The sequence below is a fragment of the Anguilla anguilla genome, chromosome 3 (genome assembly GCF_013347855.1).
Source record: "Anguilla anguilla isolate fAngAng1 chromosome 3, fAngAng1.pri, whole genome shotgun sequence".
Taxonomy (NCBI): domain Eukaryota; kingdom Metazoa; phylum Chordata; class Actinopteri; order Anguilliformes; family Anguillidae; genus Anguilla; species Anguilla anguilla.
Window position 1 is genome coordinate 5,955,636 of NC_049203.1, and position 21,711 is coordinate 5,977,346.

General features: G+C 46.0%; 1 protein-coding gene across 4 annotated transcripts in view; it reads left to right on the top strand.

The window, feature by feature from the left end:
• Positions 1-369: 369 nt before the first annotated feature.
• The window catches only part of ehbp1l1a (EH domain binding protein 1-like 1a), a 45,160-nt gene continuing 23,818 nt past the window's right edge, over positions 370-21,711 (top strand). The window contains exons 1-9 of one of the 4 annotated variants that reach the window (XM_035409632.1): positions 384-1,120; positions 7,699-7,756; positions 8,940-9,035; positions 9,436-9,489; positions 9,672-9,850; positions 10,246-10,385; positions 11,147-11,233; positions 19,465-19,524; positions 20,276-20,492. In XM_035409632.1, coding sequence (XP_035265523.1) covers positions 1,017-1,120; positions 7,699-7,756; positions 8,940-9,035; positions 9,436-9,489; positions 9,672-9,850; positions 10,246-10,385; positions 11,147-11,233; positions 19,465-19,524; positions 20,276-20,492 — 995 coding nt within the window. In that variant the 5' untranslated portion in view covers positions 384-1,016. Of the gene's footprint in view, positions 1,121-7,698; positions 7,757-8,939; positions 9,036-9,435; positions 9,490-9,671; positions 9,851-10,245; positions 10,386-11,146; positions 11,234-19,464; positions 19,525-20,275; positions 20,493-21,711 lie in introns of all 4 variants that reach the window. The other 3 variants (XM_035409634.1, XM_035409635.1, XM_035409631.1) reach the window with 3 other exon arrangements.

Genomic DNA, 21,711 nt, shown 5'->3' on the forward strand with positions numbered 1-21,711 from the left:
CATGTAGCATATTAGCAACCACTACCACCACCAACAACATAATAATAATAATAATAATAATAGCAACAACAAATAATAGTTGTCGTTAGGTTGCATGCACACTTTGACTAGTTTTCCGACACGATAACCGGGCATTAGGCCTAGACGCTATCAATCAACGTAAACTCAAACCATGGTATACAACCACCTCAGAGTAGAACAATCAGTTACACCTGTGGGTGTTACTGTTTTCAGAGTAGTGCATGCCGTGGCTAAATTTTGCATATTGCTTCATTATCAGCGTTTTGCATGCCCGTGTTAACCCAGCTTTTTCCCAGTAGATAGATTCCTAGCAGTAAAAAAACGGTGACTGGGGTGCGCGGGCGGCTATAGGTGGTTATTTACAATACTGAATTAGCTAACACTTTCGCTGCTTAAGGTATTCAGTTACCTTTTAACTACGTAGTTGCTGTGTACTACAGTTTATTTTGGAAAAGGAAAAGGAACATCACATTAGGATCCGTGTCTATAAATTGAACCACTTAACGTGCAGTTATGGCACATTTTCTCTGAATGAAAGTCGGAGCACATACATTTGGATGTTTACCACAAAGACACGCTAAAGAGTTAACCCAGTGCATTATATGCTGATTTGGACTCAATTCGTCTTATGAGCGAACTCCACGGTGGTTTCCGTGCATAATTTATTTTTCCCCTGTCAGACCGCAGGGGATGAAGGCGACAGTTGAGATGTAGCTCGCTGTTCCGGAGGTCTTCGGGTGTTTGGATCTGTGGCCGCGTGGTTCCGTTTTCCATTCGCTGGGGCTGTTCAACGTGCGAATATTGACAGTCTCCACACCGCGATACGAAGCTGGACGGTAGGAACGGCGGGGAGAGCAACTGTCAAATATTTTTGACATTTTCCCTGGAGGAGGAGGGGGCACCGGGCGGACAGTGCACGAGTTTGTCATTACCACCGTCTTCAACACGTTTTGTCACAAAGCTTCCGTAAAAGAAACGACTTTGTATTGACAAACATGACATCGGTTTGGAAGAGACTTCAACGCTCTGGCAAGAAAGCCTCGAAGTTTCATTTCGCAGCGTCCTACCAAGAGCTGGTGATAGAGTGCACAAATAAATGGTTAGTAGCTTTCGATACGAACTCCGAGCTATTGCTTGCTAGCCCGTGAACTACGTAACGAATGTTGAAAAGTTATACACCGCTAAATGGTGTTTTGGAGAGTGTTTGCGTGCACCGAGGGCGTTTCCCTTGGCACTCTTTGTTTAGTAGCAGTGGTAATAATAACACAGGTTTCAGATTATTTTTTGTCACAGGAGGGATAGGCATTATTGGGAAGCCTATGCCACGGAAGGGACGAGGGGAATCCGCATTTCCAAAACAAGTGACAGTAGATGGTTGTCGCTAAACTTGTGGCAAGCCGCTGTCTTCTTAATATCATATGCTTTTTGCAGTTTTTTGGAATTGGGGTCGTGCTGTAGCTTGTCTAACAGTAAACGCACTTCCGCGTTGCCTCTAAACATTTCGAGGTTTTCTTAATCATAGTCATGCGCTATATTCACTACGAGAGGAGTGTCAGTGGTTTGGCATACATTTACGGCAAAACTAAGCTCTAATAATCGTGAGTTGCGCTTGCAGTTTCCACAGTGGTAGGACATAACTGATAACGCTGGTTGACAGTGCAAAAAATATGAGTATAACCTCATCCGTATTTCTCATGACCCACGTGACGGCGCTGTAAGTGTTAATGCATCGTATTGAATAAGTCATTGATGATGATGATGATTGCTCCCCCCCGCCCCCATATATTTCGCCATATTGAACTAGTGATATAAAATTTGAACAGTATGTTCCTATGACAGCCAGTGTTGCATTCATATGGGGGCGCTTCTCCTAAAGGTCACATTGTACAGCTGTGTCGTCTGTTTCCTTCCAAGTGCTGTGCCATTGCCCTTCACCGGCGTAGCTAGTGACTCCTAAGTGTTCTCGAACGTTGTCATACACGTGCCTAATACAGGACTCGCATTGTGCCGAAAGGTTCTCGAACGTTGTCATTCACGTGCCTAATACAGGACTCACATTGTGCCTGAAGGTTTTCGAACGTTGTCATTTATGTGCCCAATTGAGTACTCGCATTCTACCTAAACTTATAGCTGCGTTTCTCAGTATAATGCTCTGGGTGGACTGCTGAATGTTCTGGTTCTATTTCTAGGGCATGAGCTAATCATGGTTCCTTGAGTCCTCTACTTGGGTAGTGCTTTGGTCTTAAAGTTCTGTCGGTCATTTTTGGACGGTGGAACAAAACTGATTGTGTGTTCTAGGTTATTGATCACGGTAGATTTTGTGTAATTGATCCGTAAAAGTAAAAAATAAAAAAAAAGTAGCAAAGAGTGCCAATTAATTAAGCCAAATCAACTGAAACCCCTGTTTATTCTAGAATATACTTGGCTAATGAAAGTGGAAGTAATTCAAAATCAGTAATTAGGTTACAGTTTGTTGAGTAATCCAACAGATTATGTTTAATTATAACATTTTAGTCATGTCATTTGTAGCCAGTACCGGATTACATTTTTCAAGTAACCCACTCAACTTTGGGCGACACACACGCTAGACCATGCATTTCATTCTTGAGGTGAGTCTGCCGAGAGCTTCTGAGGTATTGAAACCCACAGCATCCTGTGCTCTGGGAAATCACAGTACGCATAGATTGACTGCAGGACTGCATGTCTGTAGTGAGTGTAGACCGCGTCGCTGAAGGAAGCTGCGTCGCTGAAGGAAGCTGCATCACAGTTGTTGTTCGAACCCATCAGTTCCAGATCTCAAGCTCTTCGTCTCAGCTGCTGCAGCTGCAGGGTTAAGGCAGAGGCGTGCATACATTCATACACACGCAGGGGTGCACAGGGGGGGCTTTTTGGCCCTCCCCCCCGCCCCGTACCCCATACGCATCGCTGCACACACACACATTTGAATAAATTTATGTACTTCCTCCTCTTCTTTAGGATTTCTTACTTGAATTGTCCTGCAGTGGATTGATGCCCATGTTATATTGTTTAATGTCCTTCATATACATGAGCACATAACAAGTAAAACCTGTGCTGAAACAGCAGTGGCTTAGAGGTGCGTTTTATTGAGGACAGCAACAAAATGAATGGTGCTCCTCTCGCGTGGTTTTAGACAGATGTGCTAAGGTGCTTCACATCCTGAAAGTAGCAGACGGCTTGTTTCCGTGAGCTGGGTTTGTGTTACCGGTCTGCAAGAATGTGCAAAATGTGGATTGGCTGGACTGGGCCTCTGGTAGACCTGATGGGAGAAATGGCTGATTGCCTATGTTTAACCAGACAAATATGTGTGATAATCATTTAAAACCTTCTCTCGTATCTCTGAGCCGATCAGTTCACTTCACAACCGTGCCAGCATAGACCTACGGCTTGAATTTGTGTTGTGTAATCGAGCAATATGCCGTTGGACGGGTCTGACTGTGGAGTTTAGAATAGAGTGGAATATAATCCATTATTTGTCCTCAAAGGGAATTCCATAAAAGCCATTTTACTTGCACATTCCAATTTTCTTTGGGAAAAATACAACCAGCTGATACGGTTATCTATATTACAAATGTGTCATATATGTAATGTGGGTTTTAAAATAAGAGATGATTATATTATATAAGATTTGCAATGGAAATTAGGTGTGACAGTAAAAGTAAATTTACCTAAGTATTTATATTTTTGAAGACGTTGCCTAATGGAAGACAGTTTTACTCGACTGTTTGCATACTTTAATTCTTCTAGGCGAATAAATAATTTGTGGCAGATATGGAAGAGATAGAACGTGAGGTTTTGTGGGTAGAAGGTGGTTGGAGTGGTGTTGTTGTCACAGCAGCCCCTGCAGGGACCGCTCTGGTGTTAACTTTGAACTCTGTGGTGCTGAGTTTGTTTTGATGCAGCATGCAGTTTCCCATCAGCCTATCAGAGCTCATTGTCAGATCCATGGACCAATTAAACACCTCCCATTAGTTTGAGTTTGAGTTACAAAAAAAAACAAAAAGATTCTTGGTCATGTTTATACATAAATTAACGTATTGTTTGTTAGGCAAATAACTAGTTATTTTTGTGGAGGCTTCTATAGGTACCCTTTAAGGGGCAAGGGGTGCTCATTATGCAGTAACTGAATAGTGGTTGTTGTTGTTGTCAAGCTGCAGTTAAAGTTGCCGGGATGGGGGTAGGGCTGGGGTAGGGGCTGGGGGGTGGGGGGGGGGGGAGCGGTGGGTGGGGCTAAGATCAGTGTTTTGCAATACACAGAGTAGCGTCTTGCTGTTGATGGTGGTGGGCTTGGAGCTGATTGTGGGGTGGTATGAACAGTGACCTACTGCATGAGTCAGCCAGAACACCAGTCTATTTTTGTGACCCCCCCAGCCCCCACCCTCACATTCGGTGTTACCTTTCCCTCTTTCCTGCTATACCAGAGAGAGAAACAGAGGGAGTCCCACTTGGGTCCTCTTACACAGTAAAATGTTGGGTGTTAAATCAAGTCTTACATGGTACCTATTGGACTCATATGTACTCTCTGTCAATGTTGAATTAACTATCTTCTCTTTTCTCTTGTGCCCTGTGGGGTGTTAATGTCACATTTCTGTACCTGTTAATTACTTAAAGAACAGATACAGAAATGCGTCAGCCAGGTACGCCAACCCTTTCTTCTCATTCTTAACCTGGACAATGATCAGCAAAATGCTTAGGCAGAGCAGCCCAGGATATTTAGAATGTGAGGTCACAGGTACTGCAACCCTTTAGAAAAAGTCACCTGGTTGGTCCAGTGTTGCATATGAGTTAGTATGGTGGTTGATGGTTGTCCCCAATAGCATCTCCTCGGTGTGAAGTGAACATTAGCACTGTTGTTCTGGTTTTGGTCATTGACATAGGGCCTGCTTCCCGGTGACTCACTCTGTTGCCAGGAATGAGGTGAGAGTGTTTTACCCAGAGACGCCCTGTTACCTGTAAACACAGCTACTGGCTCACAGCTGCCATGTTGGAACATGCCCGAAGGAATATGCCCCCCTGTCCATTTGGAGATATTTTATAGGTATTTTTAAAATATCATGTAATTGAATCTTTATTCGTGGGACGAGGTCAGGTGAGGACACCCTCTCAATTCGCCGAACTTTGCTGTGGTCGCTATGGTCACGTAACGACTGCCTGGAAATCTGGCCAATCAGAGATCAGTCTTGAACAAGCAGTTCCTCAAAGGGTATTGCCCACACATTGACATTAACTTCAGGGGACATGTTTTCATTTGACTTTGCACCGTTGGTTTCCGGAGTTTTGTCAGTGCGGTCACGGTTCGTCCACTGGTCAGTGTCCAGTGTCCTTGGCAGGTGGTCAGGGACGTACTGTCAGCACATACTTACCGCGTGTGTATTAGGCTAGTGTTTCTGTACATTAAATAGAATGTGCACATCTGGTTTCTTCGTGCATGCCAGTCCTTAAGTGCCCCCTCACTGTCCATAAGTGCTTGGCCCCTGCTCATGAGGAGGGTATCACAACATCTCACTTTCTTCCAGTAATCGCATCCTCACGGATGCTCTCGTATAGATCGTCACTGCGTTTGGGACAGTGTGTGTCTTTGCTTGTTTATGTGTGTGTTTGTGTGTGTGTGTTTGTTCTTGTTCCTGTCTGTGTTGTGTTGTGTTGTGTTGTGTGTGTGTTTGTTGTGCTGTGTTGTGTGGTGTTGTGTGTGTGTGTGTGTGTGTGATTTTTTCTGTGTACAGTACCTGTAGCTATCTATTGACATGACAGGTTCAGCGACAGCCATACTGCGGTTTGAGTTACTGTTGTTATCCTAGAATTCAATTCCCAGTTGGGTCATATCAAGAAGGTTAAATAGGTACCCATTTCCTTCTCCGAATGGCTCTGAGCCTGAAAAGTGACTAAACTGTGAGCAATGATCTGGTTTGGTGTGCTTTATTACTGCTGAATCAAAATATCATGTTGCTGATATGTGGAAACTCAAGTCCAAGACCTGAAACTCAAAACCCTTGTAGCATACAGGCTCAGACTCATGAGTGTTTGTAGGATTGCTTAAGATCAGAAGCTTAGCCCCATGTTTGGAGTGGGAGGGTCTGGGGGAACTTTCTGAATGTCATGTGTGTGGACCGAGGAGGAATTGTGATGCTGGACTAGGGGTGGGGGGTTAGGTCCCCATGGCTACCCCATTTTTTGAACTGTGAATAAACACCCCCCCCCCCAGTTACACCGTTACCAAGACCAGACATGGCCTCAGTTATTATGGCTGGTGCTTTGTATATCTCCAGCCCCTACATGGCACTGTTCAAGGGTTAAAAAAACCCCGTCATTTTACGAGCAAATTAATCTGTAATTACAGAGCTAAACCCAAGTAACAGGAGGAATTACTGAAAAAAAAAAAAATCTGCAGCTACTGAGTGGCTCATTTGGTTGTGGCACCACACCATGGCTCTTGGATGAGCTCTGCGATCCCAGATTAAATCTGTGCTATGCCTGTGCTGACTATGGCCAGTAGCTCCATTGGCGATGGTAAATGGTAAATGGACTGCATTTATATAGCGCTTTTATCCAAAGCGCTTTACAATTGATGCCTCTCATTCGCCAGAGCAGTTAGGGATTAGGTGTCTTGCTCAAGGACACTTCGACACGCCCAGGGCGGGGTTTGAACCGGCAACCCTCCGACTACCAGACAATCGGTCTTACCTCCTGAGCTATGTCGCCCCACGTGGGTATGAGAGTGCTCAATCGGTTAAGGGTCTACTTTTTCATCGCTCTCTAGTGACCCCTGTTGGTCAATTGGGTGCCCGTGGACTAAGTCACATATGAATGGTCTTCCTCCGACTCCACTCTGTGTGAGCTTGGCTGCAGTCCGTGGTGTGAAATTAGGCAGGCTGAAGACACCACACTTTTCGGGGGAGGACTGTGGATGTTCTCCCGGATCGGCAGCGGGGCACAAGCGTGAACACGGCTGTGCGTTCCCTTTCCAAATTAGGATGGGAATTGGAGTTCAGCCCCATATATTATTTTTTTCTGGAAAAGTCCCACCCTACTGGCATTGCCAATAAACATAGATCTTCTATGCCATTGCCAAAAAACATAGATCTTCTATGGGATGATATCTGGGCTTTTTACTGTAATTATTAGATGGCCAATAAAACCAAATAGGTGTCCGTCAAGATTTACAATTTCTGCCGTACAGTTAAACATTTAAGAAAGTTTCTCATTTAAATTCTGGCGGCGTATCCAATGGTGATTGAGAGGAATCAATAGGGCGATTGTTCCGGTTGTGTGTATGCACATATTGATTTTGTTTCTTGAAAGCAAACTGATGCAATGCCTTTGAAGGCGAAATCAGATTAATATCAAACAGACCCGGCTGCATCAGAAAAGAAATATGATTCTGCATTTATTTTTCCTCCTGGGTAGATACGGTATATTACATGCAGTACGAGTAGGTCAGTACTCCTCACATAAACCCAACATAAGAACTTTAAAAAAATGCTAATTAGTCTGTTCGTGTGTTTCTCTGCTTTCTCTTCCTGAGTGAGCCAGTGCTTTCTGCTCTGGAGTCTCAGCCTGGGCCTGTGGCAGACCGTGGTACGCGGTCTGTCGTTGCGTTTCACGTCGTCAATGGCGACGCTACTCTAACATCGGTGGGGATCTCTCTGTGTGTCTTTGCAGGCAGCCGGACAAACTGAGAGTGGTGTGGACCCGGAGAAACAGGCGAATCTGCTCCAGGGTAAGGCGTCGCAATTAGCCGCTGCAGATCGAACGGACTCAAAATGGTGGACTAAAAATTGCCGAGCCAAAATGGCGCCGTTCCATTGTAACTGACCTAGCACCACTGGTGTTAATAAACGTGCCTTTATTCTTAAAAAAGAAAAAAAAACGGCACGATAGAGTTCAAGAGTGGCCCTGAGTCACTTCTGTACTTCAAGGGCCGGCCTCAGGAAAGGGGGGCGATAAGGTAGACTTTAGTGTGAACCGAGACTGAGACTTTGCTTCTGTAAACAGCCGCCCCCGCTGTTACCGTCGTCCCAGCCCTGTTCCTCCGGCGAGATTTCTTCGGTTGAGTAGTTCTAGAGCGGTTATGTAATTGCAGGAGGAGGAGTGCTGTTTCGTCTGTTCGGCGCACCGTATGTAGATTTTGAAGCCTTCAGGCCTTTCGCACCACTTAGCAAACACCACTTCAAACGCACAGATGACACAGATCCTTCCCTCACAGTTACGGTTACACAACCAAAAAAGTTTTGCCCAAGAACGAAAGTGTTTTCGCCGAACGGCGGTCAGAAAAGCAGAATTTACTGACTTCTCCTAACAAAGATGCAGCGCTTGCAGATTCATTTCTGCACAAGTGCGGTTTTTCATTAGTAACTAGAGTGGAAGCGTCAAGGTTTCTCTTCCTTTCTGACGGTGTCAAACACGGGTCCGGAATGCTAGTTTGAATCTGACCTTAATTTGAACCCAATCTGAGATGATTTACCAGACAGACTCAATCAGTAATTGTTCTTAACGTCATCTTTCAAATGAATGTCGGCGTTGAATATTTTCCTTTGCAAGCCTTTTACAGATTCACTTTGGCACGTTCGTTTTTAGTGATTTCTGTGTGTTAGTGAAATTTCTTGCCTTGAATTCAAATTCAAAGTTAAGAGCAACAAAGTTTGATTGGATCCCAGCTCAAGACTTTGGATAAATGTCCAAATCATTAAAATCGGAATCCATTGAAAATGGCAAATTTTCGAATTTATACTGTGTTAATGTATGTCTTGAGCATAGCACACAAAAGATAGCATTCAATTTTTATTCATCATAATGTAACAATGCTTCTCTTTTCTGTTCTGTTTGCACCCCCCCACCCTACCCCACCCCGCCCCGCCTGCCCGCCTTGCCTGCCTCCACCCCCCTCCCCCCCACCCCCCCAGCTTCACGGATGGCAGCCGGGGATCCAGAACCCCTACAGGGGGATGGTCATGTGGCAGGTGCCCGAAAGCATAGACATCACCGTCACCCTCTTTAAGGTACGCTATCGCGAACCCTCCCGCCCCGTTCGTTCGGAGGCACATCGGGCGCTCGTCAGCCCCTTCAAGCCATGGGGGACGGTGGCAGGCACCAGCTCTGAGAAAGTGTAATCACAGGGTGATCTGCTGTGACCGGGCTGGGTAGAAACTAGGCCCAGTTAGTACGGCTGCGCATAGAGCTCACTGTAGGACAGTGGTACCCCAAACTGCAGATCTACCGTTCTGTAGGTTCTCACACCAGCCAATACAAAGCACGCCTCATTCAACAGCTGGAGATCTCGTTGATCTGCTAATTGGTAGAACAATGTGTGCCAAATTACGGTTGAAATGAAAACCTACGGGGACGGTAGCCCTCCAGGGACGGGGATGGTCCAGATGCTAACATACGTCTCCCTCTCAGGATCCCGGTGCCGAGGAGTTTGAAGACAAGGACTGGACCTTCGTCATCGAGAATGTGCGTGCCTGCTTCTTTACCCGCCATCTAGACCTCGATAGGCCTTTAATCCCTGCTATTCTGTTTTTAAATACCTGAATTGGGAAAAAAAAGAGAAAAAAACAGCACATAGGTTTCAAAAAAAAAAAACATCAGCAAGGTTCTCAGAATCTCGCGAGCGGTGATTTTGGCGTCTCCCGCAGGAGTCGAAGGGCCGCAGGAAGGTGCTGGCGTCCGCGAACGTGAACATGAAGACGTACGCCACGGCCACGCCCTCCCAGGTGGACCTGGTGCTGAAGCTGAAGCCGCTGTCCGTCAAGGTGGTGGAGGCCACGCTGAAGCTGTCGCTGTCCTGCGTCTTCCTGAAGGAGGGCAAGGCCACGTGAGTCCCCGCCCCCCTCCTGCTCGTCGTCATCGCCTCAGCGACAGCACAGTAACATGTACATGTAACACACAGTCACAGCACAGCCAATACGGTTTACATATAACACACAGTCACAGCACAACTAATATGGTTTACATATAACACACAGTCACAGCACAGCTAATACGGTTTACATATAACATACAGTCATAGCACAGCCAATATGGTTTATGTATAACACAGTGTGGTCTGATCAATGCATGCTGGGATAGGCTCAAACCCCCAACCCCCACCGCCCCGCAACCCTGACCGGGAATAAGCGGGTATAGATAATGGATGGATGAACGGAGGCATAATCTGCGATGGGCCGCGGGGGGGTGTGGCCTGACTAATGAGGCCCCGCCCACCCGCAGAGATGAAGACATGCAGAGCTTGGCCAGCCTGATGAGCCTGAAGCAGAGCGACATCGGCAACCTGGACGACTTCAACGACAGTGACGAGGAGGACGAGAGGAGGGTCGGTGCGGGGTCACGGCTGCTCACCGGCGCCACAGGTACTCTACCTGCGGAACGAGCTAACGCGCCTTAGCGCGAGGCGGCGAAGCGATGCCCCTACACACCTTCACAAATATCACTGTACGCAGCGTTAAAACTCATTTAGGTCGCTGCCGCAGTGTCACTGCAGTGGCTGCACGCTACCCAGTACACCGGGGGGTCTGCGTCCCTGGTCCCGGAGAGCCATGAGCACTCGGCTGGTTTTTTGTTCTCACCTTAATATCAGCACCCAGTTCAGACCCAGGTGACCAGGTGAAGTGAGGAGTTAACTGTGTTTCCTTCTGCTCTAATTGATTGATTAAGTGCAGAGTAACAGTGAGGACCGGAGGCGCTCCAGGACCAGATTTGCAGACCCCTGTAATACACCTTTAGGCACTAACACGATACCCCTGTGGACTGCGTAGATGCATTCAGACACACTGGCTACACCCTTCCATATGCTAACGTGGGTTCCTGAGCATAGTCTACACTCACACGAAAGTACAGTGATACAGCCTGCGTCCTGCCAATCGCAGAATGCACTTCCTCACACTCCTGCCCTTTAAAGGGTTAATGCCGGTTGCACCCACTTTTGCCTCTCCGTGCTGCCTTTCCTGCCTCTCGGTTACTGGACTTTGCTGTCTCTGCGCTCTCTCACGTTCACTTTCTTCCTCTCCGCTTCCTCCTTTTCCCTCCTTCTTTTCCTTGTTTTTCCCTCTGTTCCTTGTCCCCTCTTCCTCTGTCCTCTTGCTCTCTCTTCCTCTTCTCCCTCGTTCTTTAGTTCCATCAGCACCCCCTCCTCCTGGAGAGGGAAGGGTACATGATATGGAGTGGAGACCTGTGGTTGGCTCCAGCCCTCCTGCGATAGGTAGTTTTTCCCTGTCACTCTCCGCCCTTGACCTCAAGCAACCTCCCTTACTCTGCCCCACCCCCCCCACCTCCCCTCTCACTGTGCTTCATATACAGCCACATTGTGCCAGTGTTATTCATTTGAAATAAGAATATTCATTTGAATATTCAGGACGTAACTGTTTTTAAAAAAAATATTTTGCATTAAACTGCTCTTATTGGTCAACGATCGGGTTTTAGTGGGCATATGGAGTCTGTCTGACAAGTGGCTGGGATATGCTGTCATCAAACCTGACAAGATTGTTGGTCAACGAGCAGTTTGATGGAAAACGTTTTGAAAAACATGATGAATATTCTCCATATTGCACCATATTGTTTCAAATGAAAGGTGCACAGGTTTCATTCTTTATACATCTGAAACGCAGAATCAGATACTTTGCTGTAGGGCCTGGTGGAAGTCCGCAATCGAGGGACCCCCAGAGTGTCATGGCTGCTGACCCCTGGGCATGAAGGAGCCCAGACTCTGCAGCAGGGCTTCCCATCCCTGTTCCTGGAGATCTGCCGTCCTGTAGGATTTCACTCCTACCCTAACAAAGCACACCTGATTCTACTAATAATTAGCAGCTCAGCGAGATCTCTAGCTCAGAGGTGGACCACAGAGGCTGTATTACATTACATTACAGCTATTTGGCAGACGCTCTTATCCAGCGCAACGTACAACAAAGTGTATAACCATAACCAGGAAATATCCGTTTCTGGTTCTCATGTGCACTTCTAGCCTTAATTACTCAATTAGCCCTAATATCTACACCACCTGACATTTTAGCTGCATTTGGTGATAGCCAAAATCTGTTCTTGTGTCCCTATAAAATCCGTGAGTGAGCCAGTGTTGGTGCGTACAAGACCAGAATTGCCCACCCCTGCTGTAGCTGTTGAATGAGGTGTGTCTTTGGTAAGGTTGGAGTGAAAATCAACAGGACAGTAGATCTCCAGCAACAGGGCCAGGCAGCCCTGTTCTGCAGGCTTTTATTCCAGTCTGTGGTTTCCTGCAGGGGTGTCCGATTTTATCCAAAAAAAGGGCTGGCTGGAAATTATGTCAACACTACGACACCTGATACAACTATTTGGCCGGTCACGGTCTTCATTCAAGACCTTAATAAGCAGAATCAGGTGTCTTAGTGCTGGGCTATAAAGAAAACCTGCGTCCACACCGGCCCTTTTCGGATAAGATTGCATCACTTCCTCATAGCACAGGAAGCTGCACCTTTTAATGGTGTTCACAAAGGCATGGAGGATACGCAGTATGCGCTGCATCACACTCACCCTGTAGGGGGCGCTGTGAGAAAATCAAACCTGAATATGCTTGATTTAATGCACCACAGATCTTTAAACCTGCCCAGTAGGGGGCAGCCATCTTCTCCTGTCATAATTTACTGCCTCAGCATGACATTCCAGTACAGTCCTATTAGTTGTTGTTGATCTGAGATATGTATCTGAGTGCAGTCATCCTTCATTCATTCATTCGCTGCATCACCTCGTTCTTTTCATCTTTTCTTTTTTATTTGTCTGTTTTAATGTCTTCTATCCATTTGTCCTGCCTCCATCCTTGTCTATGTCACCCTTCCATCTTTTCACACGTTCAATTGCATACCTTTTCTTCCTCTCTCTCTCTGCCTATATTTTCCTTTATCACCCTCTCTCCTTTTATTCTCTCTGTTATTTACCTTCCATCTCTCCTTCTCTCTTTACTGTTTCTGATCCTCTTTCATCTCAATGCCTCTGTGGTTTTTTCTGTCATGTTCTTCTTTTCTGTCTCTGTCCTCTTCTCTCTACACTGTTCTCTCTTTCTCACCCCCTCTCTTTTATTCCTCCCTGTTTTCTCTCTCTCTTCTTCTTTTCCGTCCTCTCTCTCTCTCTCTCTCTCTCTCACCCTTCCCCCCCCCGTGCAGTGGCCAGTGAGACGAGGGGAAGCGATATCATTGGCGCCGTGTCTAACCCCGTCATCCAATCACAACTCCCCGTGCCCTTCCCCTCTGAACCCTCCGCCCCGCCCCTATCTTCTGCCCGACCCGACCGTGGCCTTCAGCAGCCACGCCCCTCCCCTTACGCCTACACCGTGCCAGCCTTTACCCGCGCCCACCCACCTGCACTGCCCAAAATCTTCCAGCCCACCGCTGGCTCAGGTACCGCCAGACTAGCCCCGACGGACTCGCACCCTGACCTCTGACCTCTGACCTCTGACCGCTGCCAATCCACCGCCAGCAGTTCCCTGATGGAAGTGGAATATACAGGAAATATAATGAAATTAAATATATTTAGAGATTGCAACACCTGGGCACTGTGCTAATTATTGCAGTGTCTGTATGTTGCTAAATATTACACACTGCTTTGAATATATTTATCATTGCGTTAAAAAAAGTCCACATATTTACCATGCATTGCTGTGTATTCCATTTCTCAGGTGAACCTAAATCACAAAAACTAGCTGTCTTCCACCTGACTGAATCCCACCCAGTTTTGCTGAATATTTGTATAATGGTTGTGGAGCCCTATGATTCAGGCGAAGCCTTATTTTACTGTCTATACAAATAATTCAGGGACTGTTATGTGGAATATTGGCTGGAGCTACAGCACTGTGTTTGATCGCATTAGCATAGAAGCTGGCTCTCTAACTGCCAAATCTGCTCAGAAAGTTTAAATAGATCAACTGCCATTTTCGTTTGTGACATGGCTTCGCCTGGGAGCTTCCCGTTTAGTATTTTATTCTGGGAAGAAAGAACAGGTTTCATTTAATTTATTGCCAATTGATTGGTCACAATGGGGCATAAATGGAAATTAGCAAAAGGTAAATTCCGCAGAGACGTTAGGAACTTAATTATCACAGAGAGTATTCACTGTGTGGAATAGTTTGCCAGGTCATGCAGTAGAGGCAGAAAATCTGGGAGTTTTCAAGACCAGAGTTGATAAGGTGCTAGATACTATCTAGCTGCAGGTAAACTGAACACTAGGTACAGTTTCGTGATAGCAAAATGGCGGGCACTGTTGGCCTGTTTTCATCGTTATCTTATGTTATGTTATGTCTATTTGCCAGAGAGTCAGTTTGATATCAGTCATAAAGAATCAATGCCTGTCAACTGCTGTTAGGAGATGTTGGGTGATGCACTGCCATTGAACCTTTGAGTAAATATCTAGCTGTTTTAAAGGGCCACATAATATGTCAGGTTTAAGACTACCATATCTGATGACATTTACTAAACCTGCAGATTGTGATATTTGAGCAAGATGCGCCCCCTGCTGTTCAAGAGCAGTGTATGCACGATAAGTGTAATAAAAATAGTGTGTATAGAAAGCTTGAGGGAAAGGGATAGCCTTCTTTGCATGAAAGTATCTCTTTGGTAAAATCCACAGTCCCTCACATTGGTACTTTCAGTGTAGGCTGAGAGACCAACAATGGGACATTTATTGTTGATGTCACCAAGACGATTGTCTCATTTCCATAGTAACTGGCTTCACCAATGGGGACTTTGTTAATCAAAGCAGCAGCGTATTTTATAGTTCTCGCCTTTTCCCATTCACACCCTGTGTTGTCATGACTGTTGCTAGGAAATGATGTCACACTTAAAACAACTTTACAGTGTACTTTCAGACTGGAAGGATGCTTGCCTGTAGGCTAGTGGTTTCTATGCCACTATAGATTTTTAAAAAATAAAGGATTCCAGTTTAATTATGTTTAACACATGAGAAAAAGATCTATCCAGTAATGGGCATGAAATATATGTATAAGTGGCCACACATTCAAACGACTTTGAGAACACACACTGAATAATTTTGGTGTGCATATTGCTCCTTACTGAACAAGATATGATTTATTGTGGAAAAACAAATCCATGAAAATAGCACAAAAATAAACCAGTATTGCAGTATTACTTTAAGTTTTCACAAGGACATTATTCTTGTTTGTATTATTTTTTTTAGTATTTCTGAACAAATTATATACCTTTATATATAGACTTAAATACCTTTGTCTGACAAAATATATTTTTTATGGTATGTATCGATATGGCTTCATATCTCCTGATGCAGTTCAGATTTAGTGCCTTACTTTACTACAGCAGTAGTGAGAGGTCACTTAACAGACCTTACTGACAAGTCTGTGGAATTCAAACAGTGTTTTGACTGAACACATGAAACAAAAGGCATTTCCAAACTTCAGTCAGTGTATTCGAGTGCAGTTATGAGCCCTACAGGCAAATGTAAAATCTACCATCTCTGTGCCAAGTCCAAGTCCAGCTTCTTATTTTTTCCTTCCTGCTTTCCCTCCTCCTTCCTCTCCTTCGCTTTCCTGGCTCTTTCCCTCTCTCCGTTCCACCTGTCATCCCTCCTCCTTCCTCTCTTTCACTTTCCTGGCCCTTTCCCTCTTTCCCTCTCTCCGTTCCACCTGTCATCCCTCCTCCTTTCTTCTCCGTATGCTCTCAGCGCTCTTGTCTTCGGTGAGGAGGGCCCCGGGCGGCCCCAGTGATCCCTCTCTGGATGCTGGTCCTCCTGCACTGGCCCCCGTCGCCCCTACCTTCTCCCTGCCAAAACCGATCTCCTCCTCCTTCTCCTCCTCCCTGTCAGAGCCTGCCAGCTCGCTCCCCTCTACCCACCCCATGTCAGGTGTCTCCCTCTCAGGTATGAGTGTGGACTGAAAGGCAGTCTCTGATTGGCTAGTTTTTTCCCTCCGGTTTCCTTACGAGTGTAGGCAGCCTATGATTGGCTGGTTTTTCCCAGTTTCCTTATGAGTGCTGTGGATTGATAGGCAGTCTCTGATTGGCTCTTTTTTCTCCTAGTTTCCTTACAAGTGTAGGCAGCCTCTGATTGGCAGTTTTTTTCCCAGTTTCCTTACAATTGTTGTGGACTGGATAGGCAGCCTCTGATTAGCTGTTTTTTTCCCCAGTTTCCTGTCATGTGTTGCATGCAGGTCATTAAACATCTGATCACTAGTCATCACTGTCACAAACGATAACAGTAATAGGCTCAAATGACACAGGTTAGGTGTCATAGTTGGTGCAAGAAGGGAGACTCCGGATGCAGCACTTTAAGTAATAAATGGGTTTGAGCATATAGTGTGAGATGTACAGAGGTGTGTAATAAGCAGTCAGCATTCAGGGGTAAGCTGAACAGTAGCTGTCTGTGATTAACTCCCCTTCTTGCCTTTCATTTATCTCTCATTTTATTTTTCCTTTTCCTCCATCCTCGTCTCTCTCTCTCTCTATCTCTCTCTCTCTCTCTCTGTCTCTCTCTCTCTCTCCCTGCCCTAGCCTCCTATTCCGCCGCCCGCTCCAGTGTCTGGTGGCCTCAGAGTGTCTCCACAGCACGCTTCCTTCCTTCCTCTCTCAGCTCCTCCTACTCCTCCTCCTCCTCCTCCACCTCTCCCGGCACTGCGCTTCCCCCTGTCCTCCACCAATCAATGACCCCCTCGGCCTCCCTCTCTGAGCCCGGCTCCGCCCTCACCAGGCCAGCCAGCCTACCCTCGGCCCCCGTGACAGGTACAATATTCGAGGGCCAAAACAAGCCTGCTGCCCCCCATGAGGATGTAGACCTTTTTTTTGATCTCCCCGGTTTCACCACGTTTCCTCAATTCCATGCTATGGAGCAGACGTGTGCTGCAGGTGCTGCATGCAGTTGAAATGGTGACAGAGACTACTTAGCTTCATTTCTGTCACCCTGACAATGGAGATCTGTCACCTTGGTGACCAAGGCTGTGCATAGCCATTTTATATGGAGTGTGGTCATCACACATTCATCTCCATGGTGATCGTAGCTGTCCTGTTCCATCATTGTAACCGTAACTATGGAGCCCAGGTTGTGGTTCGGTGGTCCAGGTTGCTGCCTGTCTGGCAGCCACAGGACTGGCTTGTTTTAGTCAGATTTTACTTCTGGATGAGCACAGAATGAATTAACCTATCGTTTAAAGAAAGCGTGTTTGCCATTTCTCAAGCAACAATGCATCTGTGGTCTGAATTGTTTGGCCTGAATTTGACTGATGCTCCCCAGTTAGGAGTGTTCAGATTTGTGTTTTGTAAATACCCAAAACAGACCAAAGAGCCATGGTCTGTTTCAGCCTGCTCATCTTTCTTCTGTGCTGACTATATAAACTACACTGATCGGCCTTTATTCCTGCATACTCGTTTAATTTGTTTTTCTCCTTATTTCTCTCTTCTTTCCCCTCCTTTTTTCCTCACCTGAAACCCCTTTCTTTTCCTGCTATCTTCTCCCCACCTCCTCTCTGTTTTCTGCATCGTTTTTAATCCTCTGATTTCTCCCGTCCTCCTTCACTCTGTCAGCTCCCTGGCAAAGTGAATGGAGGCCTCCCAGATCCCAGAATGCTCTGCTGTCATTCTGTGCCTCTGACCCCCACGCTCCTGTCCCTCTGGAGCCTCAGCCAGCCTCAGGGCTTTTGTGTGACCCTGCTCCTGCCGCTCTCTCCTCACCTGCCCCCACCCCTGTGCCTGCTCTTGCTCCTGTTTCTGCTCTTGCCTCTGAAGCTGCCCCTGGTGTTGCCCCCAGTCGTGTTTCTGCCCCTCCTGCTCCCACCCCTGCTCTGCATGATCCTGTTTATGCCCCTTCCCCTAAATCTGAGTCTGCCCCTACCATTGACCCTGGTCCTGTCACTGCCCCTGTTCCCACCCCTGCTCCGACCTTTTACCCTGATTCCACCCCAGGCTGTGCCCCTGGCCCTGTCTTTACCCCCGCTCCAGCCCCAGGCCCTTCTCCTGCTCCTATTGCTCTGCCCATTCCCACCCCAGCCCCTATCTCTATTCCTGCTCCTGCCCCAGGCTCCGCCCCCTCTTCAGCCGTGACCCCTCCCCCTCCTGCAGCTGGAGATTCTTCTCCACACAATGACACCCAGTCAGGTACATTGCAGCATACTCAACCTCACTCGGACCCCACTACCCCCTCTGAGCCCCACATAGGTACCAGCGTGAGGGGACCAGACTGCTCAGCTTTCCTTCATTTCAACCTCAAGCTCTGTCTGCTTTACTGTGTGGATAAACAGCTGCTTTCAAACATTTCATTCACAATACTTACACAGTAAATACTTACACAGCTTACATGTCTTCTCACATACGGTCAATTTATACAGCTGGATGTGTATGCTATGTATTATTTATGCAGATAGATTGAATACCTTGCTCAAGGGTGCAATAGCAGTGCTACTCCTAGGAACTGATCTGTCAACCTCCAAATTCTATGCTAAGTTCCCTAACCACTACACAACACTGCTGCCCACATGGAAGTGGCAGTTATAAATGGACACCTTCAGCAGTTATAATCTATTTGAACCCTGAGAGTTAGATATACTGTAAGTCCTATCACAACAGCACATGTAAAATAATCAATTCCATTTTACATTATGCCGGTGAGTATAAGAGACCCCTAAGTCATTTAAGTTCTATGTGGATTCTTTTTACAGTCATAGTGTAGGCGTATCCTGTGAATGAGAGTCCCATTTAATACGCTGCTCAAGTTAAAGGGGGAAACAAAGTTAAAATAAAACAGGGAATATAACAGAAAGCCAGCACGCCGTTGGGCTGTTGCTAAGGAGTCGACGATGCTGTTTAATTAATGCGCGGTGCAGCCGACGCATCGCCCCAGTCCTGCCGTTACATCTGCGGCGTGCTTTAATTAAACAGCATCTTTGGGAACGTCTGTCAGCCTTCCAGTCTGCGCAGGCGTGAAATTAAACGTCTTCCCTCTTCAATAACCCATCAGTCAAGCAGAAGCATTTTACAAGAAATACTGATGTGACTGCAGCCAGGGGATTTGTTGCGTTTGGAGTACATTTTGCATTAGTGTACTTCTACATTTTTTTAATGAACTGCTAGCTTGAAGTAGGTCTTCCAGTGAAATAAAAGCAATTTGTTTTAATGCTGTAATTGAGGAATTAATCAAATGAATGTGCGCAACAGAGCTAATGTATAATGCATTGATATTATAGCCACTGCATGCAGAGTAATGTAGAAGGTTGTTTATAGGGTCTTCAGGTTGTAAGCACAACAGTGGTCAGTTGGCCCTTACAAAACACGACCATTACCACTGTAAATATGTGGCTGTGCGATCCGGAGATGGAACGATTTTAATATAAACTTGGGAACATTGCGAGCCACCCACGGCCAAACAGTGCATTGTGGGGGCAATGTGTTATTTACTGACTGTGTTTAAGCTATGGCTGTTCTTGACCTTGATCTCTGCTTGCCTTCTCTCCAGAGCTTCAGAGGCAGCTAAGCACACTGATGGAGGAAGAGAACTTCAGCTCCTCAACTCAGAGTGAGTGGTCACATGGTCACATTGCTAACTATGACCGTATTTCGGTTATCAATATCCATCCATCCATTAGCCATACCCACTTATGTTGGGCAGGGTCGCATGGGGTGCTGGAGCCTATCCCAGCATGCATTGGGTGACAGGCAGGAATGCACCCTGGACAGGCCGCCAATCTATCGCAGGGCACTCACACTCATACCTACGGGCAATTTAGAGTCTCCAGTTAGCCTACCTGCGTGTCTTTGGACAGTGGGAGGAAACTGGAGTACCCGGAGGAAACCCACGCGGACACGGGGAGAACACGCAAACTGCGGCTGCACATTTTCAGAGCTTCCCATTGCTAGTAAACCAACTAGAGGCAAGCTAGCAAGCTAGCTAAAAACTTAAAACGAAAGATTCGTAAATTTGCTAGTAGGGTTGCCAATAGTCCTGTATATTCGCTGGGTTGTCCAACATTTTAGCCAAAGTGGGAGTGCCGTTACCGCAGTAAGGTACTTAACCTGAATTGCTTCAGTAAACATCCGGCTGTGTAAATGGATTGTATGTAAAATACTGTGTAATGTGTATAAGCCACTGTAGATAAGAGCATCTGCTAGATGCCTAAAATGTACACAGACCGCTTATTACATTTTTCTGGGAGCAAGTAAATTTGAGTCTTAGCTAATACCTCTGATCAGTCATTCCTGAGGAACCTCATAGCATATGCAACTTTGACTCCAGCTTTGTCCGGGTCTGACATGCATTTCCCTCCCAGGCCTACAGGAGGCAGCGCCACCCCTTTCCATCAGCCGGCCAGAGGCCTCCCGTCGTGTGGGCAGCATCAGCATCGCCAATGTCAACCAGCGTCCTGCCCCAGCTGCCGAGAGCCCCCCATTGGTCAAACCCGTTCCTACTTCTGAGCTGAGAACCAATGACAGGAGGCAGGAGGCCGGGCCAGGTTTTGGATTTGAGGCCTTCACTCCGACAGCAGGGTGAGTTTAAAAAAAAATATATATATTTTTAAATTTCTTGGTAGTATATGCGCATACTGCTCCTGGCCTGGCACAGTTCCGGTCATGTTACAGCAGACGGCTGTGCCTGAGGCTAAGAAGGCAACCGTAACCATGACCGTGGTACGAGACTAACGCTGAAGAAGTACAAGGCTGATACTGATTTAAACAGTGTTGCTATCTGGGGCCTGATTTACTAAGAACTTTAGTATGTGCAAAACCTTTTAGCGCACGCAAAACCAGTCACATGATCACTGAGTGATCAAGGTGTTTGTTTTGCACCAGTTGTGTTGTGTTGTTGGTTTTGCGTGTTCGAGAAGGTTCTGTATACTCTAAAGGTTTTGCATACGCTGAAAGTAAATCAGGCCCCTGTTGTATAGTCCATGTTCATGAACAGAATATAAAATGCAAGAACCTGAAATGGAATATGGTATATCACCATTTTGGCTATTGTATGTGGTATGATGTTATGTTCCTGTCTGGTTAGAAGAATTATGAGCATACATTATCATTCCATGAATGGGTGTAGTATATCCAACAGCACTTTTGGAATTGTTACTTTCTTTTACAATGAAAAACGATAGATATAATGAACTGCAAAGACAATAATCTTCTTTGGAATTATGTCTGGTCCTGTGGATGCTGAAAGTTGCATTAAAACTCATGTTTGCTTTTGCATGGTTTGTTCAAGGCAAAAAAAAAACAAAACAAAAACTTCATTCAGGGTGATGTGCTTTTCAAAACTTTTCAGATCTCTTAACTTCTTACCTGTGCAGCATGTTTTGCTCCACATGCAGTACAATTTCTGCTACTACTAGAGTGGTACAGGGTTTTAAGGATTTTCTGGTCACCAGTCATGAATGTACTGATTACTGACCAGTCATTAATGTATTAATTACTGACAACTTGGCTTTCTCTGCGGCAAACTACTAAAATGTGAGAGATCAATGAACTGAAAAATATTGCGTTACAGATAGGCTTATACCACACTGAGCTGGTGACTTATCCATTCCCCATGTGACAAGTAGCCTACATGATATATATTTGATGGACACCACAGAGGTCTAGATGATTTACATTCCAACGGCACCTCAGCTTAAACATATGATGGTAAACATATAATTCCAAATATTTTGGTCTTTAGGCATTCAAATCCATTCTAACTGTTTAGGATGCAGCTACAGTCTGAAGTTCAGATACT